The sequence below is a fragment of the Hydra vulgaris genome, chromosome 12, assembly GCF_038396675.1.
Source record: "Hydra vulgaris chromosome 12, alternate assembly HydraT2T_AEP".
NCBI classification, from domain to species: domain Eukaryota; kingdom Metazoa; phylum Cnidaria; class Hydrozoa; order Anthoathecata; family Hydridae; genus Hydra; species Hydra vulgaris.
In genome coordinates this window covers 8562395-8583887 of record NC_088931.1, presented here as the reverse complement: position 1 = coordinate 8583887, position 21493 = coordinate 8562395, and the positions used below count along the sequence as shown (strand labels likewise).

The 21493-nt window shown below is 34.1% G+C and overlaps 1 protein-coding gene across 1 annotated transcript in view; it reads left to right on the top strand.

The window, feature by feature from the left end:
• LOC100212328 (muscle-specific protein 300 kDa) overlaps positions 1-21493 on the top strand; it is a 97955-nt gene that overhangs the window by 42022 nt on the left and 34440 nt on the right. The window contains 3 exon segments of the mRNA XM_065811562.1: positions 3084-3186; positions 3295-3430; positions 8639-21420. Of these exon segments, the coding sequence (XP_065667634.1) occupies positions 3084-3186; positions 3295-3430; positions 8639-21420 (13021 nt within the window).

The following is a 21493-nucleotide window of genomic DNA, read 5'->3' as shown; positions in this document are numbered from 1 at the left end:
GGTGAGCTTACACAATAACTAAGATACCTTCAACTTTATAATAGACAAAAATAGATGTGACTATAGACATGACAGATATTAGATAGTACTGATTGCAGGAAGTGCACTTCTTTAAGCCTTTGCTTAAAAAGTGAATCCTGCAAGGCAGCAGAAAAAGTAGCAGGTTGCACTGTTTTACATGTTTACCAGTAGCAGGATGATTATGATGACCAAATGCCTGACCATGTGGTCCATAGACCTGACTAATAAGTTAGACTTTTGCTTAGATATATATATATATATATATATGTATGTATGTATGTATGTATGTATGTATGTATGTATGTATGTATGTATGTATGTATGTATGTATGTATGTATGTATGTATGTATACATATATTACTGTATTCAGCTTTCCAAGACTGCATGGGTCACTAAAGTCAAGAGAGCAACTTATTTTATAATTTTTTTTAATAAACTCATATAAGTGCGACTGCACGTGTCAGGAAATGTGCAGTCGCATGGCTTATATGACCATGCATTCAATATCTTTTTTTGACAACTTGGCTATGGTTTTTTTGCATATATTGATAATTTGGATGATTTAAAAAATGCACTAAAAAACTTAACTAATTTAAAGAAAAAATTAAGCATAAACAAACCATGAACTGAAAAGAGAAAGAAACTTAACTAATGCTAAAATAAATTAAGGATAAACCAGAGAAAATTAAAGCATAAAACTAATATATTTTTTATTTTAGAAGTGTCTCAATTAATACTTCAAACTTATTTAATTTAAAAGCATTTTAATTTATAGTTCAAAACTAATAACTTTTTCTTGTTGATGTCTTGTTGATGTAGCGCATAGGTTGATTAATTAATAATAATTAATTAATAATTATCATTAATATAATGATTAATTAATAGGTTGATTAAAGTCATGAGATGCGAACTGTTATATCATCATTGGATAAGGGTTCAAATCTTACTAACAGATTTTTTTTAAATGTTTGATTTGCTTTGTAGACATAAGAAAACATTAAAGTTTCAAGTTTAAAAAAATTAAGTTTCAAAGTAATTAAACTTGGGTTAAATAACTTTGAATCTTTGATTTTTCTTAAATTTTTGGTAGCGAAACACTTTTAAATTAAAATAAAAACATATAATAATTTTATGCTTTTATTTTTATTCATTTTATCATTTGTTAAGATTTCTATTTTTTAGTTCAGTTTTTTTTTTTAATTTTTCTCTTTCCAGTTTATAGTTTGTTTATTTTAAATTTTAGTTTAAGTTTATTCAGAACATTTTTTAAATGCACTAGCTTAAAAAATGCAAGGAGTTGTGGCGGTGTTGTAAAAAAAAAAAAAAAAGGTCATATAAGGTGTGCAAGCGCGCATGTCTCCTGAGAAAGCTTGTATAATATAAATATAATCCTATAATATAAATAATAAATCCTCTCTCAGCATTTTATCTCTGAAATGACTCTTTACAAAGCTGCTGCACAGATAAACAAGTTAAGTGTGATACTACCAGAAATTTAATGGGGATTGAACTCTGAACTGAGAAAAATTTATTTAAAATGTTTAGGAAGCAAGTGCTTTAATCACTACTGCATTGTGTATATATAAAATATAATAAAAGGTTAAAAACTTCAAAAGTTAGATAACTGCGTTTAATATGGTTTAATAAACTAAACATTTTTGATACTATTAGCTAATTTCTATTTGTAAGAATTATATAGGAGAATTTTAACTGAGAACTTTAAATTCTTTTATAGTATAAAACATATATTATACAGGCTTGGCCAGGAAGGCATGCGATTTCAAGTCTTTATATGACCACACAAATAAAATTTTGTTTTGACAATTTAACCACAGTTTTTAACTGTGGTTAAAAACTGTGTTTTAACAGTTTTTAAAATAAAGTATCTAATGATTTTAATTAAAGTATCATTGAAAGTTGTATAAATTTTTATTTATGATATTTAATTATATAAGATTTATAAGTGAGATAAAAAAAAGCAAAAATTATAAAAAAAAAATTTAAATTTTATAAGCGACGACTTTAAACAGTGATGGTCTCTTTAATAAACTTTATATAAGAATCATTAAATTAACTCGAAAAGTAGAAGTTTTTTGTTGAGAAGAAAAAAAAAGAATTTTTTGAAAGCTGTTTGAATTAAATAACTTTGATTTTAACTTATGTTTTTATTTTATTGAAACACATTTAAATAAAGTAACAAATCACTGCTAATCATTCTTTATAAAAATTTTAATGAATAATATATAAATTTTTTTATATTTATATAAGTATGTAATTTTTATTATAAATGTCTTTAAATAAAAAAAAATTATATCACCTTTTTAAATAAACAATTTATTTATTTTTTCTTTTGTTTCGTTACTGTGAAGAATTGTTAAGAATCTTTTTTTTTTACTTTTAAATGTGCGCATTCGTTAAACAATTGTTAGAAGTAAGTTGTTACTTAATTTAAAAAAGGTTTCGGATAATATTATATTATAAAAACATTAGTAAAGATAAATGATTCAAAGTTATTTATGCCAAACGTAATTTAGATAATCTTACTGTTATAGTTTATTTTTTATTTTAGTTAAGTTTTAGTTTTAGTTTTTTTATTTTAGTTTCAGTTATTTTTATTTTATTTTTCGTTATTTCTTTTACAAAGATTTATAAAATATTATATACTATGTGCTATTCTATATTTCACATAAAAAGAATTTTTCTATATGTATTTATATATTAAAGAACCTTTGACATTCAGTTCAGTTCAGTAAACTTTTTTTTAAAATTTAATAAGTGTGACATTTCAAAATGTCTATATCCAAATTAAGTATAAATTGAAATATTTGTTAAGTCAGACAATATTCCATTGGAGTTAACAGGAGTCTACTATATATATATAAACTATTTTATACAAAGATATTCGAAGTATATTCTGGTTCATCTATTTTATACATATTTGATGTATATTCTTGTTCATGTTTTTAATTTCTATCAATATAATTAACCAAAAATATTCGTTTAAAATGTCAAGTTACAATTATTGAATGAATATTTATAATGCTTAATTAATAATTATTAGATTAATGTTGAGCAATGCTGATACTGAAAAAGAACTTTTGCTTTCCAAAGAAAAAAATATGGATTTCAAAGTTATTCAGTTAGAAAATGAATTAGTAGCCAAGGTAATTTTTTTAGCAAAAATTCACATTAGTAAATGAGTAAAGTTTGTAACAACTTTTAGTTAATTTTTTTGTAATAAATTTTTTGCTGACATTTTTTTTTCCTTAAAGAAAGAACAAATTGATTTATTGGTTGAAAAACTAGACAAACTCAATTCTATAATTAAAGAAAATGAATCCTGTAAAAATCAGCAGTTAATTGAAGAAGTTAACTTGAAAAATATTGAAATAAGAAAGATAAAAAATGGTAAGCTAATGTTGCTTGCTCTTAACAAATATTTTGGTGTTTACATGTTTTATTTGTGTTGCAAATATTATTAGTTGATAACGTTTATGATGAAGTTTTTAAATACAATGAATTATATTGTATTAAGCAATATAGTTTCATGGTATTTAAAAATTTCATCATAAACATTATCAACTAATTATTTTCTTCATATTTTTATTATAAATTTTTCTCAATTACGTATTAATAAATAGTTAATTCTACAAATTAAACAATTTTACTGATAAAATAATTATATAACAGTTGAATGCTTTATTATTGACAATACTGTAAACAGCAAGTAAAATGCTGCAAGCATCATTTTCACAATCAGGTATTGGCAGTGGAAATGGTAACAATCAATATTATGCTCCAGATGATCTTAATTTTATCAAGTGTTATTGTAGAAAACTGAAATATCTTTATTCAATTTGGCTCTTGTTGAAATTAAGTTTTGATTAGCTTTTTTTCCAGATTCTTAATTTCAGAAGTTTTTTCATATTCATGATTTTTGATTAAATAAGTCTTATTTCATGAATATATAAATTATGAATATATAATTTTAGAAGCTTCATTATACGCTTTCACAGTTGCATTGTGTTGTGGATAGTATTATTCTCAGTTGCATTGTGATTTGGGTAGTATTATTTACAGTTGCATTGTGTTGTGTGTAGTATTATTCACAGTTGCATTGTGTTGTGGGTAGTATTATTCTCAGTTGCATTGTGTTTTGGGTAGTATTATTTTTATATTTTTTAAAAAAATATCTTACTGATACAGACCATTTATAGAATAAAAATGTTTAAATGAAACAGGTTTTTATTTAAAATAAAAAGAAATGAAAATACTTTATTGATAGTATTATCCTAGGGTTTTTTTGAAATTCTGGAAAATATGGATAAACTATTTTCTTTGTTTTTACATATTTTATATTTTAATTGCGATAAAGAATTTGATGAAAATTGATACTTTACTTTCTAAATAAAGCAAATATTGTATATTTAATACACAAAGCATGTAAGGCTATTTGCCTTGTGTGTTGCATATAAAATATTTGTATATCACCACTTAATTGTTTCAATCTACCTTTTTAAATATTTGTAGTCTTCAAAATAACTTCTTATCCATTGAATCTTACCTTAGCTAAATTAGCCAGGCTTACTAGCTTTTTTTAGACTAATTTGAACTTGGTTGTTTCATCTTTGGATCTCAGTGTTGATAGCTATCATTATTAATTTGCAAAGAATCCAATAGACACATGCTTGGCCTGAGTATATACCTGTTTATCAATTCACCTATTATTTCTGATCAAATTGACCAAGCCTCTTTGTCTATCAGCTAATATTGTTGTTATTGGTAACTTTAATGCTCATCACAATGAATGGCTTGACTTTAACACTACTAATCTGCTGGCACTAAATCTCATAACTTTTGTATTTCTCAATCTCTTACTCAAATAGTTAACTTTGTGACTCATTTTCCAGACAAACCTAATCTTTTACCTTCACTGCTTGATTTGTTTCTTGTCTCTGAGCCAAGCTAGTGCACAGTTTTTTCAAGTTTTTATTTAGGTGATTCAGATCATGCTATAATCTCACCAAAGCTTTTATTTTGTACTTCTGCATCAGAATCACTTTTATTTTTATGATTTTAATCTTGACAGTCTTTAGGCTAGTGTCTTTCACCTCTCTGCTGATGATTGCCTATCCTAAATAATCTCCTGGATTCAGGTAGGCATGGAAGCTTTTATTCCTTCTTATCAATTTCAAGTTAATTTGGTAAAGTTTCCTAAATTCTTCTTCAGCTTGTGACCCAGATAACATTTCTGTCATAGTCTTACAAATGTCTTCTCCTGTATTCTCTTTAATAATCTCCTAACTATTTAAAAAATGCTCAACTGACATGCGTGGTATCTGTTGTTTCAATTTTTAAAAACTCTAGAGAACATCCTTACACCTCTAATTCCTAACTCTCTCCATTATTATCAAAATGTTTGAATTTTTATTTAACAAACTTCTATTAACAAGCTTTCATAAGTTTCCTACATAGTGTGTGTTTGAGAAAGTTTTTCAGATTATTTAATTGTTTCTTTCTAACATAAATATATATATATATATAAATTTTAATGATCTTTAGCAATCTTACTTCTAAAGTGCCTCTATTAGCTGACAACACAAATATGTACTCTATTCTTGACCAAATGTCATCACTTTCTGATGCTTAGAACAGGCAGCTGATTTTGTGTGTGATCTCTCTTTTGAGACACCTTGAAATTGCTGATGAAATTCAATCCAAAATAAAACCAGTTATTTTCTTCTAGCAATTATCACAGTGTTGTTGGCATTCCTTTACTAATGAAAAGTGGCACTCTTACTGAGTCCTCTACTTTATGTCTTATCAAGTTATCATATAAATCAAAAGAATACAATACAATACATTGCAAAGTTAGCATTTGCTAAAGTTTTCTATCTTCATGGTACTTGCTATTTCCTTACTCTTGATCCCATTCTTTCCCTCTACAAATCTCTTCTTTGTCTCTATGGAATACTGTTGTCATATTTGGGTTGGTTTTTCTAATGATGCTCTTCTTCTTTTAGACAAGATCTAAAAATGTATTGTAAGCAAAGTTGAACCTGCCAAGCTTGAGCCACTGTCCCATTATTGTAAGGTTGCATCTCTTTCTCTTTTCCACAAATCATAATTGCTTAGTTGCAATCAAAACTCATTCTCACTTGACTAATCAAGTCAATTCATATTATCAGTTCACTTGATTAATCATTTAGCAGAGTTTCATATTTTACAGCATCCTTCCGTAAATGTTCTAAAAACTTTTATTCATCTATTTTTTTTGCACATCAATTTTTTTAGCTTTGGAACTCTCTCCCATCTTCATCTTTTCCTGACTCTTACAGTTTACACTTTTTCAAGTCTTCTGTCAACCAATTTTTTGTTCTTTAACAATATTCTTTGCTTTCTGGTAACTCCCCACTTACAGGGTTCTTAATAATTATATAGCGATTTATTAATAATTATATATCAGTTTATTAATGATTATCTATCAGTTTCTTAGTTATAAGGCAGTTTATTAAAAATTATATATCAGTTTATTAATAATTATATAGCAGGTTGTTTACAATTATATATAATTCATAAATTACCTTTCTTAGTTAAAATAAAAAATACATCCAGTAAAATAAATATAAAAAGTGTTGTTAAATGTTAAGTTTTTATTTAAATTCTTGTCCTATAAAAGCAAAATCAAGATAATGCTTCATATGTTGATAAAACGCCATAAAATCAACATTTTCATTCATATCTTTTATTACAGTATTAATGTGTTGAATAATATCTCCTTTAGTTTCTAGATATGGACGTAATTTGTAATATCTGTTCTTTAAACATGAAAATATTTCTTTATAAGATTTAACTGGGGAGAATATGGGGGCAGATATCCGTATCTGATATTCTTATCCCTGAAAAATTGAATTATCAGTCCTGATTTATAAAATCTTATGTTGTCCATGATAAGAATTTTATTTTCAAACAATCTTGCTTCATGGCATTGCTTGTGAAGTTCTAAGAAAATTTCAGTGTTGAAACGTCCTTCAATAATTGAATGTTTTAAGATGGCTCTGACTGATATTAATGCAAGTAGACTGATATTGTGTCTCTTATTTGCAGGAACAGTTGTAAATGAGTGTTTTTAGGTAAATATCCGAAATTTGGTCTTGAATGAAAATTGAACCCAGTTTCATCCAAGAATAACATTTGAGAATAGTCAATATTTCAATATCGAATAGAATAACCTTTTCTCTCAATAATTATTCTTGGTGAACAGGTGACATCAGAGACCTTTCTTAATCTTTTTTTTGTAATTTCAAGCTTCTTAAGGTAACAAGATACAGATGGTTGGGATATGGTTATTCCATTTTCTTGAAGCCTTCTGGCCATTCCACCCTGCATAAGTCAATTGTTGTCTTAAACACATTCAGATAACAATATCATAGCATGAAAAATGGAGCTTTGCTTGGGGCCACTTTTCTGTAGTAGGTTAAAACAATTACTAAGATTATTCTTATTTGATATTATAGCCTGCCATTTTCTACTGATTTTGGATACTCTAAAATCAGTAGCATTGGCGATTTTAGCTATACTTTCCCCTCTGTCCACTCTCATTTTTGTTTGTTTGATTAATGTAGATGAAATTGGTACTCTTTTTTTCCTTCTTATATTTCTGACAGGTTCACTTTCATTAAAATTATTTTCCATGGAGCCAAAATAACCAAAAATTTATTTAAAATAATAATGATTTTCTGATAGAATAACGTGGTATTAATGGATTAATATATCATTTATTTAAAAAAAATTAAATTATATACAAATACTATACAATTATTAATAAATTGCTATACAATTATTAATAAACTGATTATAATTATTAATAAACTGGTATTTAATTATTAATAAACTGATATAAAATTATTAATAACCCTGTAAATAGTGGTTGCTTCTAGTCTTGTTAGGAGTAAATTAGTTAAAAAGAAAGAAAGAAAAAAACATGAGTGGTAATATTCCTTGTAGTAGTATTTCAATAAAAAAACCCTTTATCTCCAAAGTTAATGTCATGAAGAGTTACTTAAAAATTACTTCTTTGTTTTACTTATTTTTTCTTATTTGAAAATAATATTTAACATAGTGTTTATAAATTTATACACTACTTAATATAATAGCCTAATAAAACACACTGTTAACCTTGTATAATATGGCTGTTGGAAATCAGGCTAACAAAATGCTTTAGATATAGTTGGTAAACATAATATTGGGTAAGTATGTTGTAATAGTTAAAGAAACTGAATAACATATTAGCTTGATTACATATTAGCTTAAACTGTATTTGACATAATCTGCACTAGATAGCAGTTTATATTATAACAATTTTTAATTTTTATTTTAATTGAAATAACAAATAAATATAATTATTTTACTTCTTTGACAAATCACAGACATGAAAATATAAAAAATATATAAACTTTTGCAACTCATATATTGCTTTTTATATTATACTATTATATATGAGATATACCAATTACAATAGAATACAAGTTAATATAAAATATTATAGAAAATAGAAATAATAAAGAGAAGAAGCATATAAATTTCATTCACACAAAATAAATATTTTTTGACTAGATTATGAAAGAGAAATTGCTGAATTATTAGATTGTTATAAGTCAATTAGTCAGGAACAAGAAATAATAAAAAAAGAAAATGATAATCTTTTATTAACATTGCACAAGGAAAAAGAAAATAACAAGTTACTAAAGAAGATAGAATTAAACCTAAATGAAGAATTATCTAAAATCAAAATTTATATTGATAAAATTGAAAATCAAAATAAAAATTTATTGTATGATATTGAAAATAATACAATACAATTTAAAAAGGAAACTATGAAGCATACTATCGCACTAGAAGAAGCCTATAAATATCAATTTGAATATCAAGCGAAATGTCAACATTTTAAAGATATTCAAACCAAAATAGAGAGGCAAAATCTCGATTTAACAACTGAGCTGGGCTCAACTGTTTCAGCTCTTGACAGCACCAGAAATGCATTGAGTGATCTTAAAAAGGAAAGCAGCGCGTTACTCGCAGAACTGAAAGAAAAGCTATGCGACACTGAAGACTTGTTATCTAAGACTATTCTGGAGCGGGACAGAAACGAGGCCGAGTTAATTGAAAGTCAAGCAGTTCTTGTAAGTAAGGAATCTGAATTAAATGCCACTCTACAGACGTTGTCAACAACTACTGAGAGTTTAGCCGAAACTAAAGATCAGTTAGTTCAATCGGAGGCAAATAATAACAGTGTTACCAATGAACTTAAGGTCACGAAAGCTAGTGTTGAAGCCCAAAAACTAGAATTGAACTCTGCTGTTGCAGAGCTCACTGAAACCAAGGCTTGTTTATGCGAGACTCTGAATGAGCTGACTGCAGTCAAACTAAAACTAAGAGATGTCGAAATGCAGAAGCTCGATTTAACAACTGAGCTGAGCTCAACTGTTTCAGCTCTTGACAGCACCAGAAATGCATTGAGTGATCTTAAAAAGGAAAGCAGCGCGTTACTCGCAGAACTGAAAGAAAAGCTATGCGACACTGAAGACTTGTTATCTAAGACTATTCTGGAGCGGGACAGAAACGAGGCCGAGTTAACTGAAAGTCAAGCAGTTCTTGTAAGTAAGGAATCTGAATTAAATGCCACTCTACAGACGTTGTCAACAACTACTGAGAGTTTAGCCGAAACTAAAGATCAGTTAGTTCAATCGGAGGCAAATAATAACAGTGTTACCAATGAACTTAAGGTCACGAAAGCTAGTGTTGAAGCCCAAAAACTAGAATTGAACTCTGCTGTTGCAGAGCTCACTGAAACCAAGGCTTGTTTATGCGAGACTCTGAATGAGCTGACTGCAGTCAAACTAAAACTAAGAGATGTCGAAATGCAGAAGCTCGATTTAACAACTGAGCTGAGCTCAACTGTTTCAGCTCTTGACAGCACCAGAAATGCATTGAGTGATCTTAAAAAGGAAAGCAGCGCGTTACTCGCAGAACTGAAAGAAAAGCTATGCGACACTGAAGACTTGTTATCTAAGACTATTCTGGAGCGGGACAGAAACGAGGCCGAGTTAACTGAAAGTCAAGCAGTTCTTGTAAGTAAGGAATCTGAATTAAATGCCACTCTACAGACGTTGTCAACAACTACTGAGAGTTTAGCCGAAACTAAAGATCAGTTAGTTCAATCGGAGGCAAATAATAACAGTGTTACCAATGAACTTAAGGTCACGAAAGCTAGTGTTGAAGCCCAAAAACTAGAATTGAACTCTGCTGTTGCAGAGCTCACTGAAACCAAGGCTTGTTTATGCGAGACTCTGAATGAGCTGACTGCAGTCAAACTAAAACTAAGAGATGTCGAAATGCAGAAGCTCGATTTAACAACTGAGCTGAGCTCAACTGTTTCAGCTCTTGACAGCACCAGAAATGCATTGAGTGATCTTAAAAAGGAAAGCAGCGCGTTACTCGCAGAACTGAAAGAAAAGCTATGCGACACTGAAGACTTGTTATCTAAGACTATTCTGGAGCGGGACAGAAACGAGGCCGAGTTAACTGAAAGTCAAGCAGTTCTTGTAAGTAAGGAATCTGAATTAAATGCCACTCTACAGACGTTGTCAACAACTACTGAGAGTTTAGCCGAAACTAAAGATCAGTTAGTTCAATCGGAGGCAAATAATAACAGTGTTACCAATGAACTTAAGGTCACGAAAGCTAGTGTTGAAGCCCAAAAACTAGAATTGAACTCTGCTGTTGCAGAGCTCACTGAAACCAAGGCTTGTTTATGCGAGACTCTGAATGAGCTGACTGCAGTCAAACTAAAACTAAGAGATGTCGAAATGCAGAAGCTCGATTTAACAACTGAGCTGAGCTCAACTGTTTCAGCTCTTGACAGCACCAGAAATGCATTGAGTGATCTTAAAAAGGAAAGCAGCGCGTTACTCGCAGAACTGAAAGAAAAGCTATGCGACACTGAAGACTTGTTATCTAAGACTATTCTGGAGCGGGACAGAAACGAGGCCGAGTTAACTGAAAGTCAAGCAGTTCTTGTAAGTAAGGAATCTGAATTAAATGCCACTCTACAGACGTTGTCAACAACTACTGAGAGTTTAGCCGAAACTAAAGATCAGTTAGTTCAATCGGAGGCAAATAATAACAGTGTTACCAATGAACTTAAGGTCACGAAAGCTAGTGTTGAAGCCCAAAAACTAGAATTGAACTCTGCTGTTGCAGAGCTCACTGAAACCAAGGCTTGTTTATGCGAGACTCTGAATGAGCTGACTGCAGTCAAACTAAAACTAAGAGATGTCGAAATGCAGAAGCTCGATTTAACAACTGAGCTGAGCTCAACTGTTTCAGCTCTTGACAGCACCAGAAATGCATTGAGTGATCTTAAAAAGGAAAGCAGCGCGTTACTCGCAGAACTGAAAGAAAAGCTATGCGACACTGAAGACTTGTTATCTAAGACTATTCTGGAGCGGGACAGAAACGAGGCCGAGTTAACTGAAAGTCAAGCAGTTCTTGTAAGTAAGGAATCTGAATTAAATGCCACTCTACAGACGTTGTCAACAACTACTGAGAGTTTAGCCGAAACTAAAGATCAGTTAGTTCAATCGGAGGCAAATAATAACAGTGTTACCAATGAACTTAAGGTCACGAAAGCTAGTGTTGAAGCCCAAAAACTAGAATTGAACTCTGCTGTTGCAGAGCTCACTGAAACCAAGGCTTGTTTATGCGAGACTCTGAATGAGCTGACTGCAGTCAAACTAAAACTAAGAGATGTCGAAATGCAGAAGCTCGATTTAACAACTGAGCTGAGCTCAACTGTTTCAGCTCTTGACAGCACCAGAAATGCATTGAGTGATCTTAAAAAGGAAAGCAGCGCGTTACTCGCAGAACTGAAAGAAAAGCTATGCGACACTGAAGACTTGTTATCTAAGACTATTCTGGAGCGGGACAGAAACGAGGCCGAGTTAACTGAAAGTCAAGCAGTTCTTGTAAGTAAGGAATCTGAATTAAATGCCACTCTACAGACGTTGTCAACAACTACTGAGAGTTTAGCCGAAACTAAAGATCAGTTAGTTCAATCGGAGGCAAATAATAACAGTGTTACCAATGAACTTAAGGTCACGAAAGCTAGTGTTGAAGCCCAAAAACTAGAATTGAACTCTGCTGTTGCAGAGCTCACTGAAACCAAGGCTTGTTTATGCGAGACTCTGAATGAGCTGACTGCAGTCAAACTAAAACTAAGAGATGTCGAAATGCAGAAGCTCGATTTAACAACTGAGCTGAGCTCAACTGTTTCAGCTCTTGACAGCACCAGAAATGCATTGAGTGATCTTAAAAAGGAAAGCAGCGCGTTACTCGCAGAACTGAAAGAAAAGCTATGCGACACTGAAGACTTGTTATCTAAGACTATTCTGGAGCGGGACAGAAACGAGGCCGAGTTAACTGAAAGTCAAGCAGTTCTTGTAAGTAAGGAATCTGAATTAAATGCCACTCTACAGACGTTGTCAACAACTACTGAGAGTTTAGCCGAAACTAAAGATCAGTTAGTTCAATCGGAGGCAAATAATAACAGTGTTACCAATGAACTTAAGGTCACGAAAGCTAGTGTTGAAGCCCAAAAACTAGAATTGAACTCTGCTGTTGCAGAGCTCACTGAAACCAAGGCTTGTTTATGCGAGACTCTGAATGAGCTGACTGCAGTCAAACTAAAACTAAGAGATGTCGAAATGCAGAAGCTCGATTTAACAACTGAGCTGAGCTCAACTGTTTCAGCTCTTGACAGCACCAGAAATGCATTGAGTGATCTTAAAAAGGAAAGCAGCGCGTTACTCGCAGAACTGAAAGAAAAGCTATGCGACACTGAAGACTTGTTATCTAAGACTATTCTGGAGCGGGACAGAAACGAGGTCGAGTTAACTGAAAGTCAAGCAGTTCTTGTAAGTAAGGAATCTGAATTAAATGCCACTCTACAGACGTTGTCAACAACTACTGAGAGTTTAGCCGAAACTAAAGATCAGTTAGTTCAATCGGAGGCAAATAATAACAGTGTTACCAATGAACTTAAGGTCACGAAAGCTAGTGTTGAAGCCCAAAAACTAGAATTGAACTCTGCTGTTGCAGAGCTCACTGAAACCAAGGCTTGTTTATGCGAGACTCTGAATGAGCTGACTGCAGTCAAACTAAAACTAAGAGATGTCGAAATGCAGAAGCTCGATTTAACAACTGAGCTGAGCTCAACTGTTTCAGCTCTTGACAGCACCAGAAATGCATTGAGTGATCTTAAAAAGGAAAGCAGCGCGTTACTCGCAGAACTGAAAGAAAAGCTATGCGACACTGAAGACTTGTTATCTAAGACTATTCTGGAGCGGGACAGAAACGAGGCCGAGTTAACTGAAAGTCAAGCAGTTCTTGTAAGTAAGGAATCTGAATTAAATGCCACTCTACAGACGTTGTCAACAACTACTGAGAGTTTAGCCGAAACTAAAGATCAGTTAGTTCAATCGGAGGCAAATAATAACAGTGTTACCAATGAACTTAAGGTCACGAAAGCTAGTGTTGAAGCCCAAAAACTAGAATTGAACTCTGCTGTTGCAGAGCTCACTGAAACCAAGGCTTGTTTATGCGAGACTCTGAATGAGCTGACTGCAGTCAAACTAAAACTAAGAGATGTCGAAATGCAGAAGCTCGATTTAACAACTGAGCTGAGCTCAACTGTTTCAGCTCTTGACAGCACCAGAAATGCATTGAGTGATCTTAAAAAGGAAAGCAGCGCGTTACTCGCAGAACTGAAAGAAAAGCTATGCGACACTGAAGACTTGTTATCTAAGACTATTCTGGAGCGGGACAGAAACGAGGCCGAGTTAACTGAAAGTCAAGCAGTTCTTGTAAGTAAGGAATCTGAATTAAATGCCACTCTACAGACGTTGTCAACAACTACTGAGAGTTTAGCCGAAACTAAAGATCAGTTAGTTCAATCGGAGGCAAATAATAACAGTGTTACCAATGAACTTAAGGTCACGAAAGCTAGTGTTGAAGCCCAAAAACTAGAATTGAACTCTGCTGTTGCAGAGCTCACTGAAACCAAGGCTTGTTTATGCGAGACTCTGAATGAGCTGACTGCAGTCAAACTAAAACTAAGAGATGTCGAAATGCAGAAGCTCGATTTAACAACTGAGCTGAGCTCAACTGTTTCAGCTCTTGACAGCACCAGAAATGCATTGAGTGATCTTAAAAAGGAAAGCAGCGCGTTACTCGCAGAACTGAAAGAAAAGCTATGCGACACTGAAGACTTGTTATCTAAGACTATTCTGGAGCGGGACAGAAACGAGGCCGAGTTAACTGAAAGTCAAGCAGTTCTTGTAAGTAAGGAATCTGAATTAAATGCCACTCTACAGACGTTGTCAACAACTACTGAGAGTTTAGCCGAAACTAAAGATCAGTTAGTTCAATCGGAGGCAAATAATAACAGTGTTACCAATGAACTTAAGGTCACGAAAGCTAGTGTTGAAGCCCAAAAACTAGAATTGAACTCTGCTGTTGCAGAGCTCACTGAAACCAAGGCTTGTTTATGCGAGACTCTGAATGAGCTGACTGCAGTCAAACTAAAACTAAGAGATGTCGAAATGCAGAAGCTCGATTTAACAACTGAGCTGAGCTCAACTGTTTCAGCTCTTGACAGCACCAGAAATGCATTGAGTGATCTTAAAAAGGAAAGCAGCGCGTTACTCGCAGAACTGAAAGAAAAGCTATGCGACACTGAAGACTTGTTATCTAAGACTATTCTGGAGCGGGACAGAAACGAGGCCGAGTTAACTGAAAGTCAAGCAGTTCTTGTAAGTAAGGAATCTGAATTAAATGCCACTCTACAGACGTTGTCAACAACTACTGAGAGTTTAGCCGAAACTAAAGATCAGTTAGTTCAATCGGAGGCAAATAATAACAGTGTTACCAATGAACTTAAGGTCACGAAAGCTAGTGTTGAAGCCCAAAAACTAGAATTGAACTCTGCTGTTGCAGAGCTCACTGAAACCAAGGCTTGTTTATGCGAGACTCTGAATGAGCTGACTGCAGTCAAACTAAAACTAAGAGATGTCGAAATGCAGAAGCTCGATTTAACAACTGAGCTGAGCTCAACTGTTTCAGCTCTTGACAGCACCAGAAATGCATTGAGTGATCTTAAAAAGGAAAGCAGCGCGTTACTCGCAGAACTGAAAGAAAAGCTATGCGACACTGAAGACTTGTTATCTAAGACTATTCTGGAGCGGGACAGAAACGAGGCCGAGTTAACTGAAAGTCAAGCAGTTCTTGTAAGTAAGGAATCTGAATTAAATGCCACTCTACAGACGTTGTCAACAACTACTGAGAGTTTAGCCGAAACTAAAGATCAGTTAGTTCAATCGGAGGCAAATAATAACAGTGTTACCAATGAACTTAAGGTCACGAAAGCTAGTGTTGAAGCCCAAAAACTAGAATTGAACTCTGCTGTTGCAGAGCTCACTGAAACCAAGGCTTGTTTATGCGAGACTCTGAATGAGCTGACTGCAGTCAAACTAAAACTAAGAGATGTCGAAATGCAGAAGCTCGATTTAACAACTGAGCTGAGCTCAACTGTTTCAGCTCTTGACAGCACCAGAAATGCATTGAGTGATCTTAAAAAGGAAAGCAGCGCGTTACTCGCAGAACTGAAAGAAAAGCTATGCGACACTGAAGACTTGTTATCTAAGACTATTCTGGAGCGGGACAGAAACGAGGCCGAGTTAACTGAAAGTCAAGCAGTTCTTGTAAGTAAGGAATCTGAATTAAATGCCACTCTACAGACGTTGTCAACAACTACTGAGAGTTTAGCCGAAACTAAAGATCAGTTAGTTCAATCGGAGGCAAATAATAACAGTGTTACCAATGAACTTAAGGTCACGAAAGCTAGTGTTGAAGCCCAAAAACTAGAATTGAACTCTGCTGTTGCAGAGCTCACTGAAACCAAGGCTTGTTTATGCGAGACTCTGAATGAGCTGACTGCAGTCAAACTAAAACTAAGAGATGTCGAAATGCAGAAGCTCGATTTAACAACTGAGCTGAGCTCAACTGTTTCAGCTCTTGACAGCACCAGAAATGCATTGAGTGATCTTAAAAAGGAAAGCAGCGCGTTACTCGCAGAACTGAAAGAAAAGCTATGCGACACTGAAGACTTGTTATCTAAGACTATTCTGGAGCGGGACAGAAACGAGGCCGAGTTAACTGAAAGTCAAGCAGTTCTTGTAAGTAAGGAATCTGAATTAAATGCCACTCTACAGACGTTGTCAACAACTACTGAGAGTTTAGCCGAAACTAAAGATCAGTTAGTTCAATCGGAGGCAAATAATAACAGTGTTACCAATGAACTTAAGGTCACGAAAGCTAGTGTTGAAGCCCAAAAACTAGAATTGAACTCTGCTGTTGCAGAGCTCACTGAAACCAAGGCTTGTTTATGCGAGACTCTGAATGAGCTGACTGCAGTCAAACTAAAACTAAGAGATGTCGAAATGCAGAAGCTCGATTTAACAACTGAGCTGAGCTCAACTGTTTCAGCTCTTGACAGCACCAGAAATGCATTGAGTGATCTTAAAAAGGAAAGCAGCGCGTTACTCGCAGAACTGAAAGAAAAGCTATGCGACACTGAAGACTTGTTATCTAAGACTATTCTGGAGCGGGACAGAAACGAGGCCGAGTTAACTGAAAGTCAAGCAGTTCTTGTAAGTAAGGAATCTGAATTAAATGCCACTCTACAGACGTTGTCAACAACTACTGAGAGTTTAGCCGAAACTAAAGATCAGTTAGTTCAATCGGAGGCAAATAATAACAGTGTTACCAATGAACTTAAGGTCACGAAAGCTAGTGTTGAAGCCCAAAAACTAGAATTGAACTCTGCTGTTGCAGAGCTCACTGAAACCAAGGCTTGTTTATGCGAGACTCTGAATGAGCTGACTGCAGTCAAACTAAAACTAAGAGATGTCGAAATGCAGAAGCTCGATTTAACAACTGAGCTGAGCTCAACTGTTTCAGCTCTTGACAGCACCAGAAATGCATTGAGTGATCTTAAAAAGGAAAGCAGCGCGTTACTCGCAGAACTGAAAGAAAAGCTATGCGACACTGAAGACTTGTTATCTAAGACTATTCTGGAGCGGGACAGAAACGAGGCCGAGTTAACTGAAAGTCAAGCAGTTCTTGTAAGTAAGGAATCTGAATTAAATGCCACTCTACAGACGTTGTCAACAACTACTGAGAGTTTAGCCGAAACTAAAGATCAGTTAGTTCAATCGGAGGCAAATAATAACAGTGTTACCAATGAACTTAAGGTCACGAAAGCTAGTGTTGAAGCCCAAAAACTAGAATTGAACTCTGCTGTTGCAGAGCTCACTGAAACCAAGGCTTGTTTATGCGAGACTCTGAATGAGCTGACTGCAGTCAAACTAAAACTAAGAGATGTCGAAATGCAGAAGCTCGATTTAACAACTGAGCTGAGCTCAACTGTTTCAGCTCTTGACAGCACCAGAAATGCATTGAGTGATCTTAAAAAGGAAAGCAGCGCGTTACTCGCAGAACTGAAAGAAAAGCTATGCGACACTGAAGACTTGTTATCTAAGACTATTCTGGAGCGGGACAGAAACGAGGCCGAGTTAACTGAAAGTCAAGCAGTTCTTGTAAGTAAGGAATCTGAATTAAATGCCACTCTACAGACGTTGTCAACAACTACTGAGAGTTTAGCCGAAACTAAAGATCAGTTAGTTCAATCGGAGGCAAATAATAACAGTGTTACCAATGAACTTAAGGTCACGAAAGCTAGTGTTGAAGCCCAAAAACTAGAATTGAACTCTGCTGTTGCAGAGCTCACTGAAACCAAGGCTTGTTTATGCGAGACTCTGAATGAGCTGACTGCAGTCAAACTAAAACTAAGAGATGTCGAAATGCAGAAGCTCGATTTAACAACTGAGCTGAGCTCAACTGTTTCAGCTCTTGACAGCACCAGAAATGCATTGAGTGATCTTAAAAAGGAAAGCAGCGCGTTACTCGCAGAACTGAAAGAAAAGCTATGCGACACTGAAGACTTGTTATCTAAGACTATTCTGGAGCGGGACAGAAACGAGGCCGAGTTAACTGAAAGTCAAGCAGTTCTTGTAAGTAAGGAATCTGAATTAAATGCCACTCTACAGACGTTGTCAACAACTACTGAGAGTTTAGCCGAAACTAAAGATCAGTTAGTTCAATCGGAGGCAAATAATAACAGTGTTACCAATGAACTTAAGGTCACGAAAGCTAGTGTTGAAGCCCAAAAACTAGAATTGAACTCTGCTGTTGCAGAGCTCACTGAAACCAAGGCTTGTTTATGCGAGACTCTGAATGAGCTGACTGCAGTCAAACTAAAACTAAGAGATGTCGAAATGCAGAAGCTCGATTTAACAACTGAGCTGAGCTCAACTGTTTCAGCTCTTGACAGCACCAGAAATGCATTGAGTGATCTTAAAAAGGAAAGCAGCGCGTTACTCGCAGAACTGAAAGAAAAGCTATGCGACACTGAAGACTTGTTATCTAAGACTATTCTGGAGCGGGACAGAAACGAGGCCGAGTTAACTGAAAGTCAAGCAGTTCTTGTAAGTAAGGAATCTGAATTAAATGCCACTCTACAGACGTTGTCAACAACTACTGAGAGTTTAGCCGAAACTAAAGATCAGTTAGTTCAATCGGAGGCAAATAATAACAGTGTTACCAATGAACTTAAGGTCACGAAAGCTAGTGTTGAAGCCCAAAAACTAGAATTGAACTCTGCTGTTGCAGAGCTCACTGAAACCAAGGCTTGTTTATGCGAGACTCTGAATGAGCTGACTGCAGTCAAACTAAAACTAAGAGATGTCGAAATGCAGAAGCTCGATTTAACAACTGAGCTGAGCTCAACTGTTTCAGCTCTTGACAGCACCAGAAATGCATTGAGTGATCTTAAAAAGGAAAGCAGCGCGTTACTCGCAGAACTGAAAGAAAAGCTATGCGACACTGAAGACTTGTTATCTAAGACTATTCTGGAGCGGGACAGAAACGAGGCCGAGTTAACTGAAAGTCAAGCAGTTCTTGTAAGTAAGGAATCTGAATTAAATGCCACTCTACAGACGTTGTCAACAACTACTGAGAGTTTAGCCGAAACTAAAGATCAGTTAGTTCAATCGGAGGCAAATAATAACAGTGTTACCAATGAACTTAAGGTCACGAAAGCTAGTGTTGAAGCCCAAAAACTAGAATTGAACTCTGCTGTTGCAGAGCTCACTGAAACCAAGGCTTGTTTATGCGAGACTCTGAATGAGCTGACTGCAGTCAAACTAAAACTAAGAGATGTCGAAATGCAGAAGCTCGATTTAACAACTGAGCTGAGCTCAACTGTTTCAGCTCTTGACAGCACCAGAAATGCATTGAGTGATCTTAAAAAGGAAAGCAGCGCGTTACTCGCAGAACTGAAAGAAAAGCTATGCGACACTGAAGACTTGTTATCTAAGACTATTCTGGAGCGGGACAGAAACGAGGCCGAGTTAACTGAAAGTCAAGCAGTTCTTGTAAGTAAGGAATCTGAATTAAATGCCACTCTACAGACGTTGTCAACAACTACTGAGAGTTTAGCCGAAACTAAAGATCAGTTAGTTCAATCGGAGGCAAATAATAACAGTGTTACCAATGAACTTAAGGTCACGAAAGCTAGTGTTGAAGCCCAAAAACTAGAATTGAACTCTGCTGTTGCAGAGCTCACTGAAACCAAGGCTTGTTTATGCGAGACTCTGAATGAGCTGACTGCAGTCAAACTAAAACTAAGTGATGTTGATATTTTGAATCTTGATTTAAAATCTGAGTTGAGCACAACTCTCTTTACCTTAGACTGTACCAGAAATGCCATGAATGACCTTAAAGATGAGTGTAGATCTTCTTTATCTGAACTTGCTTTGTTAAAAGATAAGTTAGGTATTACGGAAACGTGTTTATCTAAAACTGATAAAGATTTGCAATTTAAAGTTGGTTTGCTAAATGATTCTGTTAATGCACTCTTTAAGGCTCGAGACTTAACTTTATCGTTTATAAAGTTTTTTTTAGAATTTAAGGTTGAGTTTCAGACTATAATTAAAAATTTTCAATTGTATTTTTTTGAGGCCTGTCCTAACATACTTTTTTGTTTTTCTGAGTTACTTAAAATGCTCTCTGCTGCAGATTCCTTAGCTAATGAATCAAAGCTAATGTATTATGATCAGTGTAAGGAGTTGTTGGGATGTAGTAATAAAATATTTAACCTTTCTTCTGAGTTGGATTATCTTAAACAAGAAAATAATGCACTTTACAATAAATATATTCAGTTGGAAAGTTTCTATAATGAAATCAAGTCTTTAAATGTAAATTTGGAAATGAAAGTTTATACTTTAGAATCCGATTTGAGAGATTGTAATTCGATTTCTTCTTCTCTTCTTTTAGATTTAGAGACCTATATGAAGATGTTTGCTGACGCATCTTTAACTTGTGAAAATTTCGAAAAGCTATTTAAAGTTGTTACCTCTAAATGCATGCTCGGTGGAATCATTTTTAACGATTTTTTCTTAAATAATGATAAAGACGATCTTGATAAAAACAATACCCTTTACTATGCTATGAAAAATACAGAACCAAACCTCTCGAGCCCATTTCCAGATTATAAATCTTACAGTAACGAGGCATCAATAATACCAAGTGACAAAAAGTCTCATGAAAGATTATCTAAGTTAAATAAACAAATTATTGGTGCCATCAATAATTTTACTATAAGTCAATCATCAGAACTTGTTCAACTACAATCTAATATAACTGATTTAAATTGTCAAAAGAAACAACAAAGCCTTCAAATTCAACAAATGGATAAACAAATTATAACGTTACAAAAAAAATTAAACGCAAAACTCTTGGATGTGGCTAGTTTAGAGTTAAGCTTGTCAGAAAAAGAGAAACATATCCAAGCACTCGAAGTGAGCCTTCATGAATATACACTGATTTTGCAGGAAAAGTCGAACGAGGTCAGTGCTGCGTTCTCTGATTTGAGTGCATCTAAAGAGAATTTTGAGGATGAAAGACTGCTCCTCAGAAACAGTTGTAAACAACTGGAAGATGAACTAGCGTCAAAAGCGTCTTTATTACATGAGTTGAGTGCAGAAAAAATGCTTTATTTGAATGAGAATGCAGAGCTATCAAATGAGATTTCAAAGCTTAAGGACTGTATAGAATCGGAGAAGGAAAGGCTCCGTGAGTTAAACGAAAAGCTTCTTTCATTGTCTGAATCTTCGAATGCGACCGAATCGAAACTTACTGCAGAAATCGAACAGCTGCAGTCTGTTATATCTTGCTTGCAGCTAGACAAAGAGAAACATGCTGACGATTTCAAAGAGTTAAAAAGAAGACATTATC